Source organism: Ochotona curzoniae, unplaced genomic scaffold (assembly GCF_017591425.1).
Source record: "Ochotona curzoniae isolate NIBS_2020 unplaced genomic scaffold, NIBS_Ocur_1.0 contig_291, whole genome shotgun sequence".
Classification (NCBI taxonomy): Eukaryota; Metazoa; Chordata; class Mammalia; order Lagomorpha; family Ochotonidae; genus Ochotona; species Ochotona curzoniae.
Window position 1 is genome coordinate 5,117,043 of NW_024465649.1, and position 21,680 is coordinate 5,138,722.

The window sequence follows — 21,680 nt, forward strand, 5'->3', positions numbered from 1 at the left end:
ATCCTGGCACATGCAAGGTGAGGACCTTTTCCACTAGGCTAATATGCCAGGCCCACAAACTTTTTCATCCACTGGTTTACTGTCCAAACCATGTACAACTAGTGCTTTAGCCAGAAATTCCATTTTGGATCCCTGAGACAGCAGTGATCCAAGTACTTGGCCATCACTGCTGCTTCCCACGGTGTGCACTGGCAGGAAGCTGGAGCCAAGAGAACAGCTGGGACCTGAACCAAGGCTCTCCAACATGGTATGGAAGCATACCCGAGTGGAGGCCCATCCGCCATAACTCAACAATGGGGATGACAGGGAAGTGTTTTGAGTCATCATTGGAGGCACCCCTATCTTATGTAACCCTGGGAATGAATCTGACTACATTAGCAGGTTCCTGTGCCCAGCCATGTGCCCTGGGAAGCAGCAAGTTGTGGCTAAGTTCTCGGGTCCCCAACTCCCGGGCAGAAGATTCAGATGAAGCTCCTGGCTTCACTCTAGCCGGTCCCAGCTGGGGCTATCTGGGAGAATGAACTCGTGGATGAAGATCTGTTGCCCTGCCCTTCAAAAGAAGTTTGGTCCTTGAGTGAGGCAAGGTGAAATGTTACATGGCACATGCTTACGAATTTCCTGGGCCTTTATAGTTCCCCAAGCAGCTCCTGCCTCGTGGCTTCAGATTGCTTCAACTCCAGCCTTTGTAGCCACGTGGGGAGTGAACCAGTGGACAGATCTTTCTGTATTCTCTCTGAAAATCTAATAAAAATAATAAATCTTTAGGGCCCGACATGAAAGCATAGTGGTTAAAGTCCTCGCCTTGCACATGCCCGGGATCCCACATGGGCATCAGTTCTAAGCCCGGCAGTCCTGCTTCCCATCCAGCCCCCTGCCTGTGGCCTGGGAAAGCAGTCGAGGATAGCCCAAATCCTTGGGATCCTGCACCCGTGTGGGAGACCCAGAAGAGGTTCCCGACTCCTGGCTTCAGATTGGCTCTGCTGCAACCATTGTGGCCACCTGGGGAGTGAACCATCAGACCGGAAGATATTCCTCTGCCTCTCCTTCTCTCTGTATATCTGCCTTTGCAATAAAAACAAATAAATCTTAAAAAAAATAAAAAGTCTGTGAAAAAAAGGAAATACCTCTTTGCAGATTAAGGAACCCAAGACTGGAAAAAAAGGCCAGGCAGTTGGTGCTTGGGATTAAACACGCTTCTAGCTCAGCTGAGCTGACCTCCAGAGGCCAGCCAATGTGGCCAGTAGCAATCACTCTGCAGGGCTATGAAGGCCGGAACTGGCAATCCAGAACTCAGAAAGTCAAGCAGCTGCTATATGGCACAGCAGATTGAAGCTGCAGCCTACATTGCTGGCAACCCACACACAAAGCAGTATTTAAATCCTGGCTGCTCTGCAAATGCAGTGAAGGATGGGCCAAGGGTTTCAGTCCTGCCACCCATGTGGGACCACTTGGGTAGTGAACCAGTGAAGAACTGCCTCTCCCTCTGCCAATTCAAGTAAAAGGAATTTAAAAATATATATGTAGAGAATTTGGGGGGGGGGCGGTTAAAGTAAATAGACCAAAAAATGTAAATATTAAACAGACAAAATTATAAAGGGTATTAAAACACGTTTATGTAAATCAGCAAATGAAGCACATCTGATGCTTTAATTGTAAAGATTTAAAATTCACATTATGATTATGAAAATTTCCTTTCCCCAGCTTCACCTCTGCTTTCCCTGCGTACTGCTACACTGATGCTTCCGGCTCCCATCAGCAGCAAGAAAAGCTTATCGCTATATAAGGTGGATGGTCGTCATTAGATCGACTGAATGTACACTCTGGCTCTAGCAATTCGAAACGCCTTTTGCCCACCCAGGTCTAGCAAGCCATCGGCTGCCCATCCTGAAGAGGCACGTGCAAAGTCTTGGCATCACTCCTCATAACCAAGTACATTCTCCAGCAATTTCTTCAAAGGAGGTACACCAGAAATAAATGCTCTGAATTCTTCTATATCATAAAACATCTTTGTTCTACCCTCAAAATCAAATGCCAATTTGGCTGGATATAAGATTCTCGGCCTAAAACCTTCTTCATGAAGAACCTTTACGATTTTGGTCCACTTACTTCTAGCACCCAGGGTACTCAATGATAAGTCAGCTGTTAACCTGATTCTAGCTCCTCTATGGGTTATTTCTTTTTTTTCTTTGGAAGCTATCATGATTTTCTCCTTATCACTGGCATTCCAAAATCTCACCAAGATGTGTCTAGGAGTAAGCCTGCTTTCGTCAATCCTACTAGGTATTCGGTGTGCACTGATGATCTCAAACCTTGACTCTTTACTTAATTCTGGAAAGTTTTCTTCAATTACTTCTCTTACTATGTCATCTGCTATATTGTCTTTATTGTCTTTTTCTGGAACGCCTATCAGACGAATGTTGGCACTTCTGGATCTATCCTCTGTGTCTCTTGACCTTTCTTCATTGATCATCTGCTTGGCCATTTGCATTGCATCCTTAGAGAATTCTAAAATCTGATCTTCTAGACTATCCATTCTTTCTTCAAGTGTGTCCATTACATTATCCAGGTCATGTATTGAATTTTTAATTTCCAAGATTTCAGGATAGAAACTTTTCACGTTTCCAATCTCCTCTTGAATCTCTCTGAAGAAATGAATCACATTTTTTCGAAAGTTTTCTTCTGTTTCCTGTATCAAGTCTGCTTCTTTGGCTGTTAGCTCTTCCAATTTCAGAATTCTGTGTTTCTGTGTTTTCTTCAGCCCTGAGGTTCGGACAGTCTCTTCTCTCTCTTCTCCTGATGATGATTCTTCCTCTTCCTCCTCTTCCCCCTCCTCTTCCTCCTCCACATCCATCCATGAGGCATCTTCCCACTCTTCCTCCTCTATGCATGAGGCATCCTGCTCCTCCTCCTCTTCCAACTCGGAAGATTCCTCTGCCTTCTCAATCTTTACCTCCTTAATAAACAGAAAGCTCAAGCCATCATTGGCTGGCTCTCCTGTTCCGTGTTTTGAACCTATTTGACCTTTCTGTTGAAAGCAAAAAAAAAAAAAGTTAGTTATGTCTTTAAAGAAAGAATTCTTCCGTTTCTAAATTTAATATGGCTGCAGTTTTTATCATGAGCAATTAATTATTTGGAAAATTTTTACTTGGTCTTGAAATTTTAGGTCTCCAAATAACTGTTTCCCAGGATCACATCAACATTTTTGTAGTCTCTCACGGTCCTTGCAATTTCCATGAAATTATAATGGGGGGCAGGTGCAATGGTTCAGTGGCTAAACCCTGGCCTTATAAGCAATGGGATCCCATATGGGTGCCGGTTCATGTCCCAGCTGCTCCAATTCCCTTTCAGCTCCTTGCTTGGGACCTGGGAAAGCAATAGAGGACGGCGCAATGCCTTAGGACCCCGCACCACATAAAAGACCAGGAAGAGGCTCCTGGTTCCTGATTAGTTCAGCTCTGGCTGTTGCAGCCATTTGGGGAGTGAACCAGGAGATACAAGATCTTTCTCTGTAAATCTACCTTTCCAATACACCTTAAATGAAGAAGAAAAAAAACCATAAAACATCTTTGCAGTTTTGAACACTAGAGACTGGTGTTGTGGCATAGTGCATTAAGCTGCCACCTGTGATTCCAGAATTCCATGAGCATGCTGCTTCACTTCCAATCCAGCTACCTACTACCACGCCTTGCAAAGCAGCAGATGGTTCAAGGACTTGGGTTCCTGTCACCCACGTGGGAGGCCCTGGTTTTTGCACCCGTTTGTAGAGTAAACCAGCAGATGAAAGCTTTCTAGCTTGACTTGTTACTTTACCTTTCAAATCAATAGAAAATACATCTTACACAAAGACCAAGTACAGCAAGTTATGTTGCACAGCAATTAGATAATTTGAATATGCATTTATTTGAAAATCGGAATGAGATCAAGATCTTCTGCGTGGTGGTCGATGCCTCGGACAGCCATGAAGGCCTGGCAGAAGCTGGGCGCCTAGGACGGGAGAGGCACAAGCACCACAACCATCATCTCTTGCCTCCTAGAATGCATTGTTAGCAGGTAGCGTGAGCGGAAGTAGCGTGGCGTGGTCACAAACCAGGCACTTGGTATGGGGCACATGCCTCCTGAGTGGCACGGGAGCCCACTGCATCTTGAGGGCAGTCTGCAACACTGCTTGGCAAATTAAAACCAAGAAACGTGGTCAGTTATTAAGACCACTGGGTCAAGATAACAACCCTTTTCTTCTTAGTTTTTCCATTTTAAGAAGTTGTGAAAACAAAACAAAAAATGTGTATAGTACCAAAAACTAAATATTTTATCATTTGGACTTTTTTTTTTTTTTTAAAGATTTATTTATTTATTGGAAAGTCAGATATACAGAAAGGAGGAGAGACAGAGAGGAAGATCTTCCGTCCGATGATTCACTCCCCAAGTGAGCACACTGGCCCATGCTATGCCGATCCGAAGCCAGGATCTAGGAACCTCTTCCGGATCTCCCACATGGGTTCAGGGTCCCAAGGCTTTGGGCCATCCTCGACTGCTTTCCCAGGCCACAGGCAGGGAGCCGGATGGGAAGTGGAGCTGCTGGGATTAGAACCGGCACCTATATGGGATCCTGGTGTGTTCAAGGAGAGGACTTCAGCCACTAGGCCATGCCGCCGGGCCCAATCATTTGGACTTTTAGAGAAAGTTTCCCTACATCTGGGTTAGAATGGTACCTCGCATATAGCAAATACTAAGTGAAAATATACTATACTATCATACATATACACACACATGATAAACCTCTACATCTGAAGATGGCAACGAGAAGTGGGGCTGCTGGGATTACAACCGGTGTGCATACGGGATCCTGGGAAAGTCCTGGCAAGGCGAGGACTTCAGCCAATAGGCCACCACACTGGGCCCTAAGATCTTCCTCTATCCCTCCTCCTCTCTGTATATCTGACTTTCCAATAAAAATAAAATAAATCTTTTAAAAAAAGAAAGAAAAATGTTTACATCTGAAGAATAATAGGCATTTGGTGCAGTGGACTGGATGCTCTCAGAACGCCTGCACACCACGTTGGAGTGCCTGGCACAAAGTCCCAACTCTGCACGCAATCCCAGCTTCCTGCTAACGTACGAACTGGAAGGCTCAAGCACTCGGGTCCTTGCAGCACACAGGGAGAAGGACTGGGCACCGGGCTCCTAGTGGTTCCAGCCTCACCAAGCTCCAGTCTCTACTTCTCCAATAAATACACATGATTAAATTATGATGGGCTTCATTCAAAGTTTTATTGGAATCTTCCCAATTGCTAATGAGGTCACAGGACGACTTCATATATTGAAAACTGAACCTAAAGCGTTGGCATCGTGGTGCAGTGGGTTAAGGCTCTGTTTACAATGGTAGCATTTTATACCAGAGGACTGGCTTAAACACCTGCTGCTCCGCTTCCTATCCAGCTCCTTGGCAATAATGTGTCGAGGGAAGCAGCACACGTGCCTCCTGGCTTTGGACTCCCAGCTCTGGATGTTGTGACCATGTATTTGAGGGAGAGAACCAGTGGATGAAAAACACCTCTCAATACCTCTTTAAATAAATATAACTTGGGTCCAGTGCCATGGCTTAGTGCCTACAGTCCTTGCCTCGAATGCACCAGGATTCCATATAAGCACTGGTTCTAATCCCAGCAGCCCCACTTCCCATCCAGCTCCCTGTTCGTGTGCTGGGAAAGCAGTGGAGGATGGTCCAAAGCCTTGGGGCCCTGCACCCACATGGGAGACCCAGAAGAGCTCCCGACTCCTGGCTCCGGATCAGCACAGTACCGGCCATTGCAGTCACTTGGGGAGTGATTCATCAGACGGACAATATTTCTGTCTCTCTTGCTCTCTCTATATATCTAACTTTCTTTATATATATATAAAACTTTCCAATACAAATAAAGAAAGAAATATATCTTAAAATAATAAAGTTGGGGTCCAGCGCAGAAGCCTAGCAGCTAAAGTCCTCGCCTTGAATGTGCTGGGATCCCATATGGGCACTGGTTCTAATCCTGGGAGCTCCACTTCCCATCCGGCTCCCTACCTGTGGCCTGGGAAAGCAGTCAAGGACGGCCCAAGGCCTTGGGACCCTGCACCCATGTGGGAGACCCGACAGAAGCTCCTGGCTCTGGATCAGCTCAGCTCTGGCCCTTGCAGCCACTTGAGGAGTGAATCATTGGACAAAAGATCTTTCTGTCTCTCCTCTCTGTATATCTGACTTTCCATGGAAAATAAAATCTTTAAAAAAATAATAAAGTTGAACTTAATTTTTGTTTAGCCTTCAAAATAACTTTACCAAAGATTAATGGTCCTTTATACGTAAACCTTACAGATGTACATGCTTACCAGTTTTTCTTGAATCCCATATCTTCTTCCTCGATATATTTTTTCATTTTGTGGGAGTACATCTTGCAGTAATTCTTTCATTAGAGGTTTTTGACTGGTAAATTCTCTGAGGCTTTCGAGGGTTGAAAAGGTCTTTGTTTCGCCATCGCATTTAAGTGATAATTTAACATCGCATAGAAATTTAGGTTCAAAATGATTGTCTGTCAGAATTTTGAAAATATTACCCCATCGCCTGTTAACATCCAATGTTGCGGATGACAAGTCAGCTGTCAGTGTGAGGCGGGCTCCCTCATCACACACTTTTTCCTCTCTGGAGGCTTTCCGAATCTTCTCATTCCGGATGGTCTGCATCTTTCTCTCTTCTTCCACGTCCTCCCTACTTGTACTCTCTTGCTCTTCATCTCTTGTACGGGTAGTGTAGTCTCTGCACCTGCTTCCTTCATCACTCTCGGATACGCTGCGACCCTGCGATTTCTTACACCGACCTCTGTACTTTTTCACTTTGTCCAATCTGCTGTTGACTATTTCTCTCTTTGTAAGGACTAAGCCTTCAGCACTGCCACGTACTTCGGAATGCTTCCCACCCCTCTTCTCCCCCAACTGTGTTGTTCCTGAGGCTAGCTCTTCTACTTGCTGCCACTCATTCTTGCTGCTGGAATTCTCTGAATTTTTCATTTCTGCTATTTTACTTGTTGCAGTTAAGTTTTGTTTTTGGTTGCTTTTAAGAAGTTCCTTTATCTCTGTAAACATCAGATCTTCGATTTCCTTCAAGACCTTGTACTTCTTTATGGTACCTGCTGCTGCTGGGGCCTGCTTCTTATCCGACTCTAACTGCTTCCTCTGGAAAGGTGGGACAGTTTTCTGTTTCTTTTGACGTCTAGCCACTTTCGATCGTGTGCTGGACTTTGTGGACATACTGTGAAGAGACTGGTTTCTTCTTGAAGATGTTTTGTTCTGGCTCACCAGCTAGATTTCAGAAACACAAAAACCTAAGGAAAAAAAACAGAAAAGCAAAAATCTTAAAGCATGCCATCTGAAATACACAGAACAATTTTTTTCTTACTGAAGTTTCAGCAAGTCAGGAAGAAAATTGGCTAAGAAAATTACTGTGTATTCCATAAAAGTTTAATGTAAAGGGTCACTAATGAGATGAATATGACTTCCTAATTGTTAAAAAATGTATGATTCAAAATTAAACATGGGCATTAAAATTACACTATTTTACATAAAAACTTGAATAGATCCAATAAGCAGTGGTTGAGTAAGAATCTTGGAAGCTGGCCGGTTTCCTATACTAACTTTGCCGTCTATGTTCAGATGAAGGGAGAGACGCATTTCTCTAAAGACGACGTATGTAACACATCCAGTTATGCAACTCTGAGGTTTCTTAACACAAACTGGGGAAAACATCAGTCCCCTTTCCGACTGCAGAAAATTGGTAACATTATGATGCTTCCTTAAAATCAGTTATCAACTGAAGATACTATTGCCTAGAATATAACCGTTAATACTGCAGGTGCTGAGAGCAGCAGCAGAAGAGAATTCTGCAAAAGCTCAAACCCCACAAAGGACCCAACTGCCAGAGGGGACTCCCTCATAGCCGCCTGTGGCTTCAGCCACCACACTCCGTCACAGAACTGCCTGACCTTGCACGGAGCGAGGCGACGGACTACCCTGTGGATGAGAAATGAAAAGGTGTATTACACCCATCTGGACACATCTGGACAATAGCTGGGACGTTAGTTCCTGCACCCTTACCAGCACAAAAGTGTGTTAACAGTGGGTCATCACTGCCTACAAAACCTAAACACCGGAAACACTGCACGCCCTTTAATGAGACTCAGTGACCGAAGGAAAAGAGATCAGGGCCCGCAGTCCTAACTAGCAGCTCTGTCTGAAGCCGATCAATAGAACATGTTAGTATGAACATGTGCCTTTCTCAACAGAAAAGCCCGAACGAGGATTCTACTGAAGGTCAAACAACGTTCCCAGGTCTGCCCAAAGTTACTAAAAGATGCAAGTACACTAAATCCACATCTATCCTGCTGGAACTTGAGGATGCATACCTTTCAAATTTGCCAACACTCCTTCAAATTAAAAAAGATTTAATTTGGAACTGGAGTGGTGGTGTGGTAAGCTAATCCTCTACCTGCAATGCCGATTCCCATATGGGTGCCAGTTCAACTTCCTTCTACTCTACTTCCAATCTAGCTCCCTACTTATGACTTGGGAAAGCAGCAGAAAATGGCTCAAGTCCTTGGATCCCACTGCCTGCATGGGAAACCCAAAAGAAGGTCCTGGCTCCTGGCTTCAGACCAGATCAGCTCAATTCTGGCCATTACAGTCTTCTGGGGGAGTAAGCCAGTGGCTAGATCTCTGTCCTTCTCTTTCTGTAAATTTGCCTTTCAGATAAAAATCAGTCTTTAAAAGGGTTGAATTATTTACTTTTAAAGGCAGAGTCTCAGAACAAGAGACAGAGAATTTTTCATATGCTGGTTCACTCTCCAAATGCCACAATGGCTGGAGCTGGGCCAGGCCGAGCCAGAAGGCTGGGGCGGTGCCTGGCTCTCCACTGTGGGGGTAGGGTCTCAGGCACGTGGGGGCATCTCATAGTGCTTTCCTAGGCAGATGAGCAGAGAGCCAAGACTCAAGGTGGGATGTCCATGTGGCCAGTGGCCATCCAGCCCCCGTGCTCAAGGACAGCCCCCCTCACATTTAGCGAGGGGAGACTCGAGGCATTATCGCACTAGCATCAAAAAGGGAAACTGTTGAGCAAGCAGATATGAGGAAGAAAGCAATCACTAATGTACTCATTTCTGGAGTAGAGGCTGAGGGTTGTGCGGGCCTACAAAGGTGCCGGAAGACTTTCCCAGGGAGGCAGGAGATGGCTCTGCAATGAGTAGCAGCTGTATAGAAAAGAATGGAAAGGGCCCGGCAGCATGGCAAAGTGGTTACAGTCCTCGGGATCCCATATGGGCGCCGGTTCTAATCCCGGAAGCTCCACTTCCCATCCAGCTCCCTGCTTGTGGCCTGGGAAAGCAGTCGAGGATGGCCCAAAGCCTTGGGACCCTGCACCCATGTGGGAGACCCGGAAGAAGTTCCTGGTTCTCAGCTTCGGAGCGGCATAGCACCGGCCGTTGCACTCACTTGGGGAGTGAATCATCGGATAGAAGATCTTCCTCTCTGTCTCTCCTCCTCTCTGTATATCTGACTTTCCAATAAATAAGTAAATCTTAAAAAAAAAAAAAGAATGAAATACATTGCAGACAAAAAGTTACTATGTGCAAGACTGGGACAAATGTTTGGTGACAAGTATTTGGTCTAGGCCAGGACATGGAGATGAATGAGTGGGAAGACCTAGCAATTTGCCTCTTCAGTAAATGAATGGTGATGCTTATTATGTATCAAAATAAAGAACAGCAGAGGGGCCCAGCACAGTGGCCTAGTGGCTAAAGTCTTAAACAGGCCAGGATCCCATATGGGCACCAATTCTAATCCCTGCAGCTCCACTTCCCATCCAGCTCTCTGCTTGTAGCCTGGGAGAGCAGTCGAGGATGGCCAAAAGCCTTGGGCACCCTGCACCTACGTGGGAGACCCAGAAGAGCTCCTGACTCCTGGCTCCAGATCAGCACAGCACCAGCTGTTGTAGTCACTTGGGGAGTGAGTCATCGGAAAGAAGATCTTCCTCTCTGTATCTGACTTTGCAATAAAAATAAATAAATGAATGAATAAATAAATAAATAAATCTTTTAAAAAAAAGACCAGCAGAGAACCAGTCTAAAGACTGCAAAATTTTTATTAGCCTGTGAGGTTTGAGGTGCTCCTTACAGGGTCCATGAACAGGACAGGGTTGGTGCAGCAGTCAGGAAGTTGCAGGAGGTATCCGCACCCCAGAACTGCAGAGCTTTTATTCCACTTCCAGCTATGCTTGAGCTTCTACGTCCTGGCTGACGCACTCCCAGGCAGTGGGTGATGCTCAAGGACGGGTCCCACCTGCCACATGGTGGACTCCTACCGAGTTCCAGCCTCCTGGCTATAGCCCATCCCAGCCCTGGTGGTAGCATGCCTTTGCTGAGTTAAGCAACAGATAGAATTTCTGTGTTTTTTTTTTTTCCTCCACTAATTCAAGGCAGCAAGCAGACCATGTAAAATTGACCTTCAGCTCAAAATTATTTTGTTCTTTCTGTGTCGCCTATTGAAGGCTGGTTTGAATCCTGGCTACTGTACCCAGAAAGCAGCATGCGAGCAGACGGAAGATTGGTCGGTCTTTCCTGTCACTCTGCCTCTCAAATAAATCTTCTTTAAACACACACACACACACACACACACACACACACACACACTAATCACACAGGCAAAGTAAAAGAAAGGCGTATAGCCAGGGCTGACACAGTAGCGTTGTTAACAGCCAAATGAAGCAAATGCTAGAATGTCAACATTCCATAGCCATGTGCCAGTTCAAGTCCTGCCTGTGGCAGATGGCAAGGCGTCTGACCTGGCTCAGCTCCGGCCATCTGGGGAGTGACCCAGCAGATGGAAGATGTATCTTCTCTCCGTCTCACCCTCAGGAAAGTTGGTCTTTCACATAAATAAATATTTTTTTTTAAGATTCATTTTTTTTATTGGAAAGGCAGATATACAGAGAGGAAGATCTTTCGTCTGATGATTCACTCCCCAAGTGAGCACAACGGCCGATGCTATGCCGATCCAAAGCCAGGAACCTCTTCCGGGTCTCCCACGCGGGTGCAGGGTCCCAAAGCTTTGGGCCGTCCTCGACTGCTTTCCCGGGCCACAGGCAGGGAGCTGGAAGGGAAGCGGGGCTGCCGGGATAGAACCGGCGCCCATGTGGGATCCCGGGTGTGCAAGGCGAGGACCTTAACCACTGCGCCGGGCCCATAAATAAATCTTTAAAAGGAATGTGCTCCACCCACTCTATATAATTTCAAAAATTTCACTCTGCAGTAGGAACTGAACCAAGAAAAACAAACCATATATAACATTAAAATATAAAGTGTTAAATTCCCTTGTTGACATTGAAATAACTAGTAAAATTACTTAAATTCTTGAATAACTTGCCAGACAAAGGTTAATGGAGAAATAATGAATGTCCATGAAAAGTACATGTTAAAATTTGTGGAAGGATGTTAAAGTGGCATTTTGAAGGAAATTCATAGACTTTCAAATATTAGAAAAGTTAAAAGGGTGGAGTTAAACTGCTAGATTAATAACAAGATGTTACCCAGGAAACCAAGAGCCAAATACAATACAATGACATTTGTGGAAGACTAACATAGGCACAGGGGAAAATATAAATAAGTTACACTGTAATAAAAAAAAAATCACACACACACACACACACAGATGCAGTATATCATACAAATGAGAACCATAAACATTTATAATTAAATTTGTGCAGATTTAGAAGTACTTTTCATCATCTTATTCATAACCCAACCTATACTAGAGAACAGAAAAAAGGGAAATCTGATATTCTCTGGGAAACTAGAGAACTTCGAGAACAATGAGAAGGTTACATATTAGCATCTTCAAACTCACGTTCACATAAGGAGTCCAGGACAAGTGCCTGGCTCCTTGCTGTAGTCCGGCCCAGCATGGCTGCTGTGGTCATGTGTGGAGCAAAGTAGTAGATGGAAAATCTGTCTCCCCTCCCCTCCACATCTCTGCTTTCCAAAAACATAACTAAATCTTTAGAAGCTCATAGAAGTTAACAGCAGGGCTGGTGTTGCCGTACAGCAATTAAGCTGATATGTGCAACATCAACATTCTATATGGGAAGGTACCACTTCCTATCCTAGCTGCTTCATTTTCAATCCATCTCTATGCTAAGGTACCTGGGAAAAGCATTAGATGGGTCCTGCCACCAACATGGGAGACCCAGAGGAAGCTCCTGGTTTCAGCTTGCCCACTGGGGGAGTGACCCAGCAGACAGAGCTATCTCACCCATTTTATTCCCATCTCCCCGTAACTCTGCCAGTGGACTAGAGAAGCTACTAGTACAAAAAAGTCCAACAGCATCTAACAAGTTTGTAGCGAGATCAAGTTGGGGGAAAAGAATTTTGAGGACATAATCAAATAAGCTAAACACAAGAGGAGCCCACTTGGGTGAGGATTCAAACGTCAAATTCACAGCAACAGAAGTGGGATGGTGGTTGCCGCAGGCAAGAGGAAGTGGGCAGCCACTGTTGAGTGTGTGCAGTCTCAGTGCAGGAAGATGAAAGTTCTGTAGCGAGATGGTCACGCTGGCCACACACCATGTGAAGGCCCTTATGTAATTCACCAGATCCCCTGGTAGGGTTCCGATGGCAAACCAGGAACACAACAATTAAGTACAGGCAGTTTCCCAATGAAACTTACTATGTTACAAATTTTTAAAAAAATCTTTATTTCTTTATTTAGTTGAAGAACAGAGTTACGGTGAAATCTTCCACTTGTTGTGTCACTTTCCAGATGCCCAGAACGCCCAAGGCTAAGCAGCAGGCCCTCAGTGAGGCCCAGGAACTTAGTACTTCAGCCATCCTCACCTGCTGTATTAGCAGGAAGCTGGACCGGGTGCGGAGGCCCAGGGCACTCCATCCCAAGCGAGAAGCATGTGTTCCAACTGACGGCTCACCCAGCTGCAGCATGGCACCAAGCCTGGGTCAGTGTTTTTTTTTTTTTTTCTTTTTTTAATCTAATTTTATTTCTTTTTAAGATTTTTAAATTTTGATTGGAAAGGCAGAAAGAGGACAGAGAGGATGATCTTCTGTCTGCTGATTCACTCCCAACGATCGCAACAGCAGGTGCTGAGACAATCCAAAGCCAGGAGCCAGGAACTTCTTTCTGGGTCTCCCACGCTGGTCAGGGTCCCAAGGCTTTGGCCAGTCCTTGACTGCTTTCCCAGGCTGCAAGCAGGGAGCTAGATGGGAAGCAAGGCTGCTGAGATCTTCCTCTCTGTCTCTCCTCTCTGTATACTGACTTTCTAATAGATAAATAAATCTTTAAAAAGCAAAATGAAAGTGAAGGCTTTAGCCACTAGGCCACCATGCCGGGCCCAATATTTTTTAATTGTTGTTTAAGAATAAATAAAATTTAAAAAATCTTTTAAAGATTCATTTATTTTATTGAAAAGGCAGATGTACAAAGAGGAGAACAGAGAGGAAGATCTTCCATTCTATGATTCACTCCCCAATTGAGTGCAACAGCTGGAGCTGAGCCAAACTGAAGCCAGAGGCAGAAACTTCTTTCCGGGTCTCCCATGCAGGTACAGAGTCCCAAGGTTTTGGGCCATCCTCGACTGCTTTCCCAGGCCACAAGCAGGGAGCTGGATGGGAAGTAGAGCTGCCAGGATTAGAACTGGCAGCCGATATGGGATCCTGGCGCGTTCAAGGCGAGGACTTTAGCCGCTAAGCCACGGTGCCAGGCCCCGTTTAAAAGATTTTTAAAAGGTGCCAACATGATGGCTAATTCTCAAACTTCAAGCAACAGTATCCATATGGGCACTGGCTCATATCCAGGCTGCTTCATTTCCCATCCAGCTCCCTGCTTGTGGCCTGGGAAAGCAGTGAAGGGTGATCCAAAGCCTTGGGACCCTGCACCCGAGTGAGAGATCTCAGGAGGTTCTGGTTCCTGGCTTTGGATGGGCTCATCTCTGTCCTTTGTGGCTACTTGGGGAGTGAAGCAGCAGATGGAAGACTTCTCTGTAAATGTGCCTTTCAAATAAAGTAAGTAAATGTTAAATACATACATTTGAAAGGCAGGTTGATAAGGAGAAACAGAGATAATCTCCCATCAGCTAGTTTACTCCTCAAATGCCCTGAATAGCTGAGCTTGGATGGAGGAAACGCCCTCTACCTGTGTCTCCATGTGGGCGGCAGGAATCCTGGAACTTGGGCCAGCTTCATCTGCCCTTCCAGGAATGTCAGCAGCAAACTAATTAGTAACAGGGGCCGGGCGCAGTGGCCTAGTGGCTTAGGTCCTTACCGCGAATGTTCTAGGATCCTATATGTGAGCTGGTTCTAATCCTACCTGCCCCGCTTCCCATCCAGCTCCCTGCTTGTGGCCCGAGAAGGAAGCAGTGTGGAGGACCTTGGGACCCTGCACCTGCATCAGAAATCTGGAGGAAGTTCCAGGTTCCTGGCTTTGGATCAGTAAAGCACCAGCCATTGCAGTCACTTGAGAAGTGAGTCAATGGATGGATCTTCCTCTCTGTATATCTGATTTTTCAATAAAAATTAAATTAAATTAAAAAATCTTAAAAAAAAAAAAAAAGAGAGAAAGTAGCTGGCTGGTACTGTGACTCAATGGTCTATTCCTCCCCTCCACTGCTATTGTCAGCATTCCATATGGGTGCCAGTTCATGTTCTAGTGGCACCACTTCCCCCCAGCTCCCTGCTTGTGGCCTGCAAGGGCAGAAAGGACAGCCCAAAGCCTTGGGACCCTGCATCCACAGGAAGACCTGGAAAAAACTCCTGGCTCCTGGCTTTGGATGGGCTCAGCTCTGGGCATTGCAAGCATTTGGGGAATAGAATGAACTAGTGAATGGAAAATCTTTGTTTCTCCTTCTGTCTGGAAGTCTGCCTTTCCAATAGAAATAAATGTTTAAAAAAAAAAAATGCAATCGTTGAGAAGCCAGAATTTTGACATAGCAAGTTTCTCCTCTCCTGACATGCTGGCATCCCATCTGGGCATCGATTTGAGACCCCTTCCTGTTACGATGCCTGGGAAAACAATACAATGGACCCAGGTACTTAGCATCCTGCACCTGCTTCTAGCTTCAGCCTGGCCACTACTGCAGTTTGGAAGTGAATCAATGATTCTATAACTCTGCTTTTCAAATAAATATCTTAAAATAATAACATTTTAAAAATATATATTAACTGAAGGATGGGTATTTATAGCAGAGGCCAAGGCCACCTGGGATGCCCACATCCCATTGCAGAGTGCCTGGGTTCAGGTTCTGGCCGACTCCAACTTGCTAATGAGGCAGCAGGACAAAGTTCAACCACTCGGGTCCCTGCCGACCAGCACTGCGTTCCAGATTGCGTCAATGAAGCCCTGACTAGGCTGCTGTGGCCATCTGGGAGGAAACAATAGATGGATGATTTCTTCTGTTACTGTGCCTTTCAAATAGGTACCACAGATCTTAACAAAAAGGCGAGCTGCAACAGGGAAAATGCTTATCAGAACCGTGATGATAGGTGAAAGAGCTCTCTCTTCGGTTTGTGTTTAATATGAGCACTGAGAAAAACACTGACTTCTCCCAGCTGAAAACAGACCATCTTACTTGACTTGTAAAATAAAATGTCACAGGCTGCATAGGAGGGCACAGTGAAAGCAAGGCAAGATGTGGGCAGAGTGGCACAGCGTATCAATCCACTGCGTGTTTCCTATGAGAGTAGTGGCTCAAGTCCTGGCTTTTCTGCTTCTCTTTTTTGTTTTAAGATTTATTTATTTGGGGGCCCTGTGTTGGTTCAGTGGCATCCCCTCCGCTTCCCATCCACCTCCCTGCCTGTGGCCTAGGAAAGCAATCAAGGACGGCCCACAGCCTTGGGACCCTGCACCTGTGTGCAAGACTCCTGGCTTTGGATCAGCACAGCTCTGGTCGTTACAGCCACTTGGGGAATGAATCAGTGTATGGGAGCTCTTTCTCTCTATAAATCTGCTTTTCCAATAAAAATAAATGAGTCTTAAAAAAAGAGAGAGATTTACTGTAAAGGCAGATTTATAGAGAGGAGACTGTTATGCTTAGCACACATTTGAGGAGTAAACCAGTGAACGGAAGCTCTCTCTTCCGTCCTTTCCCCATCACTCCGTCTTTCAAGTAGGTGGAAATAAACACTAAACGTTTTCAAGTCTCTAAATATGAACATTTTTGTGTTCTATATGCACCTAAACCAAAGCCTGAGTTTAGGCCAGGCTCTTGGTGCAGTCTTTCCGAGGATGCTTGGGCACTTGCACCCCCTCCTGGAACACCTGCATTCCAGGCCCATTTTGCTCCCAGTCGAAATTCCCTGCTAATGCATCCCTTTGTGAGGCAGGAGGTGACAACTGAGTCCCTGCACCCCTAGCGTGGGAGACAGGATTGAGGTCCTGGCTCCAGCACAGCCCAGCCTGCCACTGGCAGACATTTGAGGAATGAATGAGTGAAAACAAAAATCAGGGTAAGATTTTTCCTCAAAGAAATTTTGAAGTTATAATGTATAAACTACAACATGAGAAAGGAATCAATATTTAACGATTGAGATTATTATAATCGCAAGCACCAGAATCCCATGTGGATGCCAGTTCATGTCCCGGCAGCCTGCTTCCCATCCAGCTCCCTGCTGTGACCTGGGAAAGCAGTTGAGGACGGCCCAAAGCCTAGGGACCCTGCACCTGTGTGGGACACCCAGAAAAGGCTCCGGGCTCTTGGCTTTGAATTGACTCAGCTCCGGCCACTTCAGCCACTTGGGGAGTGAATCATCAGATAGAAGATCTTCCTCTTGGTCTCTCCTCCTCTCTATATCTGACTTTCCAATAAATGTTCTTAAAAACAAGTTTATGGAAAAGATTTATGAAAATACTGAATTTCAAAAAATTTTGCACCAAAATCTGTTTTAATTCCATTTCTCCAGATTTAACATGATAGCAGGAAAAGAAGCCTGAGGGGGAAGATGGTCCTGAGAGGGGGGAGGGAGACGATGCAACCCGACAGGCTGAGGTGCTGCTACCTGCGGTGCTGGCATCTCATCCGGGGACTGGTTCCAGTCCAGGCTGCTCCACTTTCCACCTAGCTCCCTGCTAATGCACCTGGGAAAGCACTGGAAGATGCATGGCCCCCCTACACCCATGTAGCAGAACCAGGTGTAGCTCCTGGATGCTGCCTGCCCAGCTTTGACTGTTGCTCCATTTGGGGGGAGTTGCCCAAAAAAGTTTAGGTTAAAAATGTTACTGATATGTTAAAGGATAAGTTGCAGAATACACACATCAATCCTGGTTCTGAAAACATGGAGAAACCCCACAAAGACAGGTTCAATTATATTAGTTGGGGGATGCAAGCCTGTCAGATTCTACCATTTGGAAGCTCTGGTCACAAATAGTTCTGCCCCCTCCACTCGCCTAAGATGACTGCAAAAGAAATAATATTAAAGAAAAAAAAGGGAAGTCTAGATCCATTTAAACAGTATTTTTTGAGGCAGGCACCGTTGCACAATGGTTCAGCTGCAGTCTGGGACTGACACTCCAACCCGAGGTGGGTTCAAGTTCCAGCAGCTGCACTTCTGATCCAGTACTAAGGTAAGGAACCTGTGAACACGGCCCAAACGCCTGGGCCAGGTACACGCCACCAGGAAGCTCCCAGCCAGGACAGGCCATGGAGGACACCAATCTCACTTCTCGGTTTAACCTTGTCTTCCAAATAAATCAGAAAACCTTTCAAAGCCTTTGCCTAAAGGCCCTGACTTTGTGGTCAGAAACCTTATCAGAACCTGGGGAGGTGTCAGCTTGCAAAGGGAGAGGCAACAAAAACCTTGGAAAAAGCCCCCACACACCCTTAAGAAGCAGCAACTGTCAAGGAGATTCAAGTAGATAATGAACCTATGAAAAGGTGGCCATCTCAAACCAAGGAAATGCAAATCAACTCGCTTTTTTTTTTTAATTCACCCTTTAACATTTAGGGGAAATTGGCCAACCTGGCCCCACCCCCCAAGGTGTGTGAATTACAAACGTACCTCGCCCGCCCACAATCAGCCCTCAGGCGGCGAACACTCCAAGAACTTCCTGCCGGTCCACAGCTGCTCCACTGCGTCCAGGCTGATCTGGAAATCCAACCAAGTCGTAGGATGCAAATCATTACACGAATGTTAATTCCCACCAATCTGACCGGATTGAACATTCCAGATAGATAGCAATTAAACACAGCAAGCTTGAAACTGCTTTTCACGGCTCTCACAACTGCGCTGTGCCTCCAAGCCCCGGGCCTCCCGGTAGCACCCCGCTGCTCCCGCGGTCCTAGGGGAGAGGGGCGAGTCCCTGCCAGCCCTCGGGCCCCTTCCCCCACCTGCGCCAGCCCCCGGCTCACCTGCTTCCAGCGGGGCGCCTGGCCGGGAAAGCCTTCTCCACTGCAGCAGTCCGGGCCTAGAAGGCAAGTCCAGGAAGAGTGAGCGAGCCCGCGTTGCAGGTCTCCAGCCCCGTGTTCGCTAGGAAAAAAACACTCAAGCCAAGGCCAGAGTCTGAGGCTTGGCACTAGGAGAGAGGCTTCCAAGTGGGGAAGGGAGGAGGTCTTGGTGCGAGTTGAGATATACTACCCAAGACACGAAAGCACCCCTTTGGATATATGAAAAAGGATTGAGCCGGCTCCTCTAACACTTGCAGGAAATGCAGGAGCCATTATCGGATTCCCCGACGCACCTTAGAACTGCCCTGGGACCCGCACTGTGGCCCAGCGGGTTATAGCCAAGGCCGGAGCTGAGCCATGGGGGGCTCTGCTCGAATCCCGGCTCCTCCACTTCCCATCCAGCTCCCTGCTTGTGGCCTGGGAAAGCAACCAAGGATGGAGTAATGCCTTGGGACCCTGTACCCACCTGGGAGACGGGGAAAACGCTCCCCGGTTTCAGACCGGTTCAGTTCCAGCCTTTAGGGCTATTTGGGGAGATGAACCAGCGGATGGAAGATGTGTCTCTCCTTTACTTTGAAAGTCTAGCTTTTCAATAAAAATAATTAAGTAAATAAACAAAGCCAGCGCGAACTAACCTCCCCTTCGCGCCCTGGGCTCCTGACCGCGCCGGAGGCTTCACCGGATGCCTCGCTCGCTTTCTCACAGGGTCAGGTGTGCGCGGGACCGCATCTGGGCCAGCCTCACCTGGGAAGATCCGCAAGGATCGCCGACAGAGACAGAGGCGACAGCTGGCTCCCCGAATCGGCAGACCCTTCCCCTCCTCCAGGCGGCTGGGCGTCTCTGGGCCCAGCCCCTTCTCCTCCCCCAAGGCCTCGCCTCTTCCTGCTGCAACCCTGAGGGACTGTTGAGTGCCCCTTGCCCGCGGGGTTTGGCCGAGAGCACCCATTCCCCTCCAAGCCTGATACGCTCCCGCCACCTGCCCAGTTCAGTGCATTGCCAGGCCCCTGGACAGGCCGGCTTCGTACTTGCCACAGTTGCCGCCAGCCCCGATGAGGATCAGTGAAGTCACCCACTGGTCTCTGAGACTGTGCCCTCCTCACATACCACCCTTCACTGCCTCCCCGGGGCAGTTCTAATCCCATCCTGACCCACCTTCTGCCCTGCGGAGCAGGCACACGGGCTCCTTGTTCCTCAGAAAAGACAAGTTCCTGCCTCACGGCCTTTGCACCAACTGTTTCATCAGCAATTCCGTCTTCCTAGTTCTATGCTCGAGCCTCCCAGACCACGTCCGAGTCACACCCTGGGCCCGTGCTATGGCACACAAGGTTAAGCTTGTTCCTGCAGTGCTGTTGTCCCATGGGGACAATGGTTTGGGTCCCTACCTGCTCCACTTCCAGTCTCCCTTCAAATGACCCGGGAAAAGTAGTCAGGGATGGTCCAAGTGCCTGGGGCCCTGCATCCACATGGGAGAGCCAGAGGAAGCTCCTGGCCTCCACCTGCCGCCCACCTAGCCCCGGCCTTTGCAGCCATTTTAGGAGTGAACCAGCAGGTAGAAGAGCTCTCACTCATTGTCTAGCTCCCCTCTCCCCATAAACTCTATCAAGTGAATACATGCATTTTAAATTATGTTCAGTTTTAAGATTTTTAAAGATTCTTTTTGTTCTTGTTTTATTGGAAAGTCAGGTTTACAGAGAGAAGGAGAAACAGTTTTCATCTGCTAATTCACTCCTCGAGTTGCCGTAATGGCCGGAGCCGAGCCGAGCCAGAAGCCTCTTTCGGGTCCCCCAAGCGGGTGCAGGGACTGCTTTCCCAGGCCACAAGCAGGGAGCTGGATGGGAAGTGGAACAGCCAAGATATGAACCAGCGTCCATATGGGATCCTGGCGCATGCAAGGTGAGAGCTTTAACCACTAGGCTCTCACACCAGGCCCTACATAAATCTTTTTAAATAAAGCGTGGAAGTTAAGAGGAAAGGGTTCATATACATGGCTGCCTAAACTACAACATGATACACAGGACACCACCTCATGCAACTGTCCCCTCAATCTTGGACACCATCATCCCGGTTACTAACCCCTGGAGGCCTGTAGGACATTGTGACCCTAGAGGGTCAGCGAGCACAGGATTACAGTTGATTGGATAATATTTGCATGAGAACCGAATGGCTACCTTTTGTATACCTGATTGGATTTCATTTGTATAAGAACAGTTGAATGGACAGTATGTGTGTGAGAACACCTGGTGGAATATACAAGACAAAAGGAGTTCCAAACAAAAGCATAGCAACTGTTACTGGGTTTTGTTGATGAGCTCAATACTTCCTCCCTTATCCCATATGACCCTCAGTGTATGTCTGATGCCACTAATAAACTTCGGCTTTGACCATCAGTCAGGGTCCACGCATGTTATTATCGGCTCCGTGCACCAAGTCCATCGCTGCGGGACAGCGACAGAGGCCAAAGATGACCGTTTCAAAATACCCAACGTTGGGCCCGGTGCGGTGGCGCAAGTGGTTAAAGTCCTCGCCTTGCACGCCAGGAATCCCATATGGGCCGCCGGTTCCATCCCGGCAGCCCCGCTTCCCTTCCAGCTCCCTGCCTGTGGACTGGGGAAAGCAGTCGAGGACGGCCCAAAGCTTTGGGAACCTGCACCCACGCGGGAGACCCGGAAGAGGCTCCTGGCTTTGGATTGGCATAGCATCGGCCGTTGCGCTCACTTGGGGAGTGAATCATCAGACGGAAGATCTTCCTCTGTCTCTCCTCTCTGTATATCTGCCTTTCCAATGAAAAAATAATAATAAAAACAAACAAACAAAAAAACAAAATACCCAACGTAGGGAGGCTGCTATTGTGGTGCAGTGGAGGTGGGGTGCGAGGGAGATCACATCAACAAGACTAGGGTTTATTAAACAGTCTTTATTAACCACGCTTGGTGATAACAGGGCCCACTAGAAATGAGCAAATGACAAGTCCATATGGCAATTCAGTCCGAAGCAAAACCCCAAGAGGAAGAAATGGCGATTACACTGAAATCCATCCGTTAAACTGAAGATCTATGCCCCAGCTTCCCCAGCGAACAACCTGGGCATACTCATAAAACTGCCTTCACTTTCCCCTGCCTCTCTGCCCACCCATTACTGCTAGACCTCACCACTCCTGTACTTTCACTCTTGAACATGCACCAATTAGAAATTCAAAGCATGTTAGCATTAGCATCTTTACTGTCCC

At 47.0% G+C, this 21,680-nt stretch overlaps 1 protein-coding gene across 1 annotated transcript; it reads right to left on the minus strand.

The window, feature by feature from the left end:
• Positions 1–1,912: 1,912 nt before the first annotated feature.
• On the minus strand, positions 1,913–7,035 carry L1TD1 (LINE1 type transposase domain containing 1). Its single transcript, XM_040978600.1, has 3 exons — positions 6,345–7,035; positions 2,846–3,012; positions 1,913–2,752 (listed from the first exon to the last, which is right to left on the minus strand). The coding sequence occupies exons 1-3, from the start codon at positions 7,033–7,035 to the stop codon at positions 1,913–1,915; spliced, it is 1,698 nt and encodes a 565-aa protein (XP_040834534.1).
• Positions 7,036–21,680: the final 14,645 nt, after the last annotated feature.

Excerpts from the sequence above, each read along its gene's own strand:
- L1TD1 (XM_040978600.1), bottom strand. The coding sequence starts at position 7,035 with ATGAAAAATTCAGAGAATTCCAGCAGCAAGAATGAGTGGCAGCAAGTA. Across the intron at positions 3,013-6,344 it reads ACTGGTAAGCATGTACATCT|GTTCAAAACACGGAACAGGA; the intron begins GTAAGGTTTACG and ends AAGGTCAAATAG. Across the intron at positions 2,753-2,845 it reads AAGATGCCTCATGGATGGAT|AAAACACAGAAACACAGAAT; the intron begins GTGGAGGAGGAA and ends TCAGGGCTGAAG.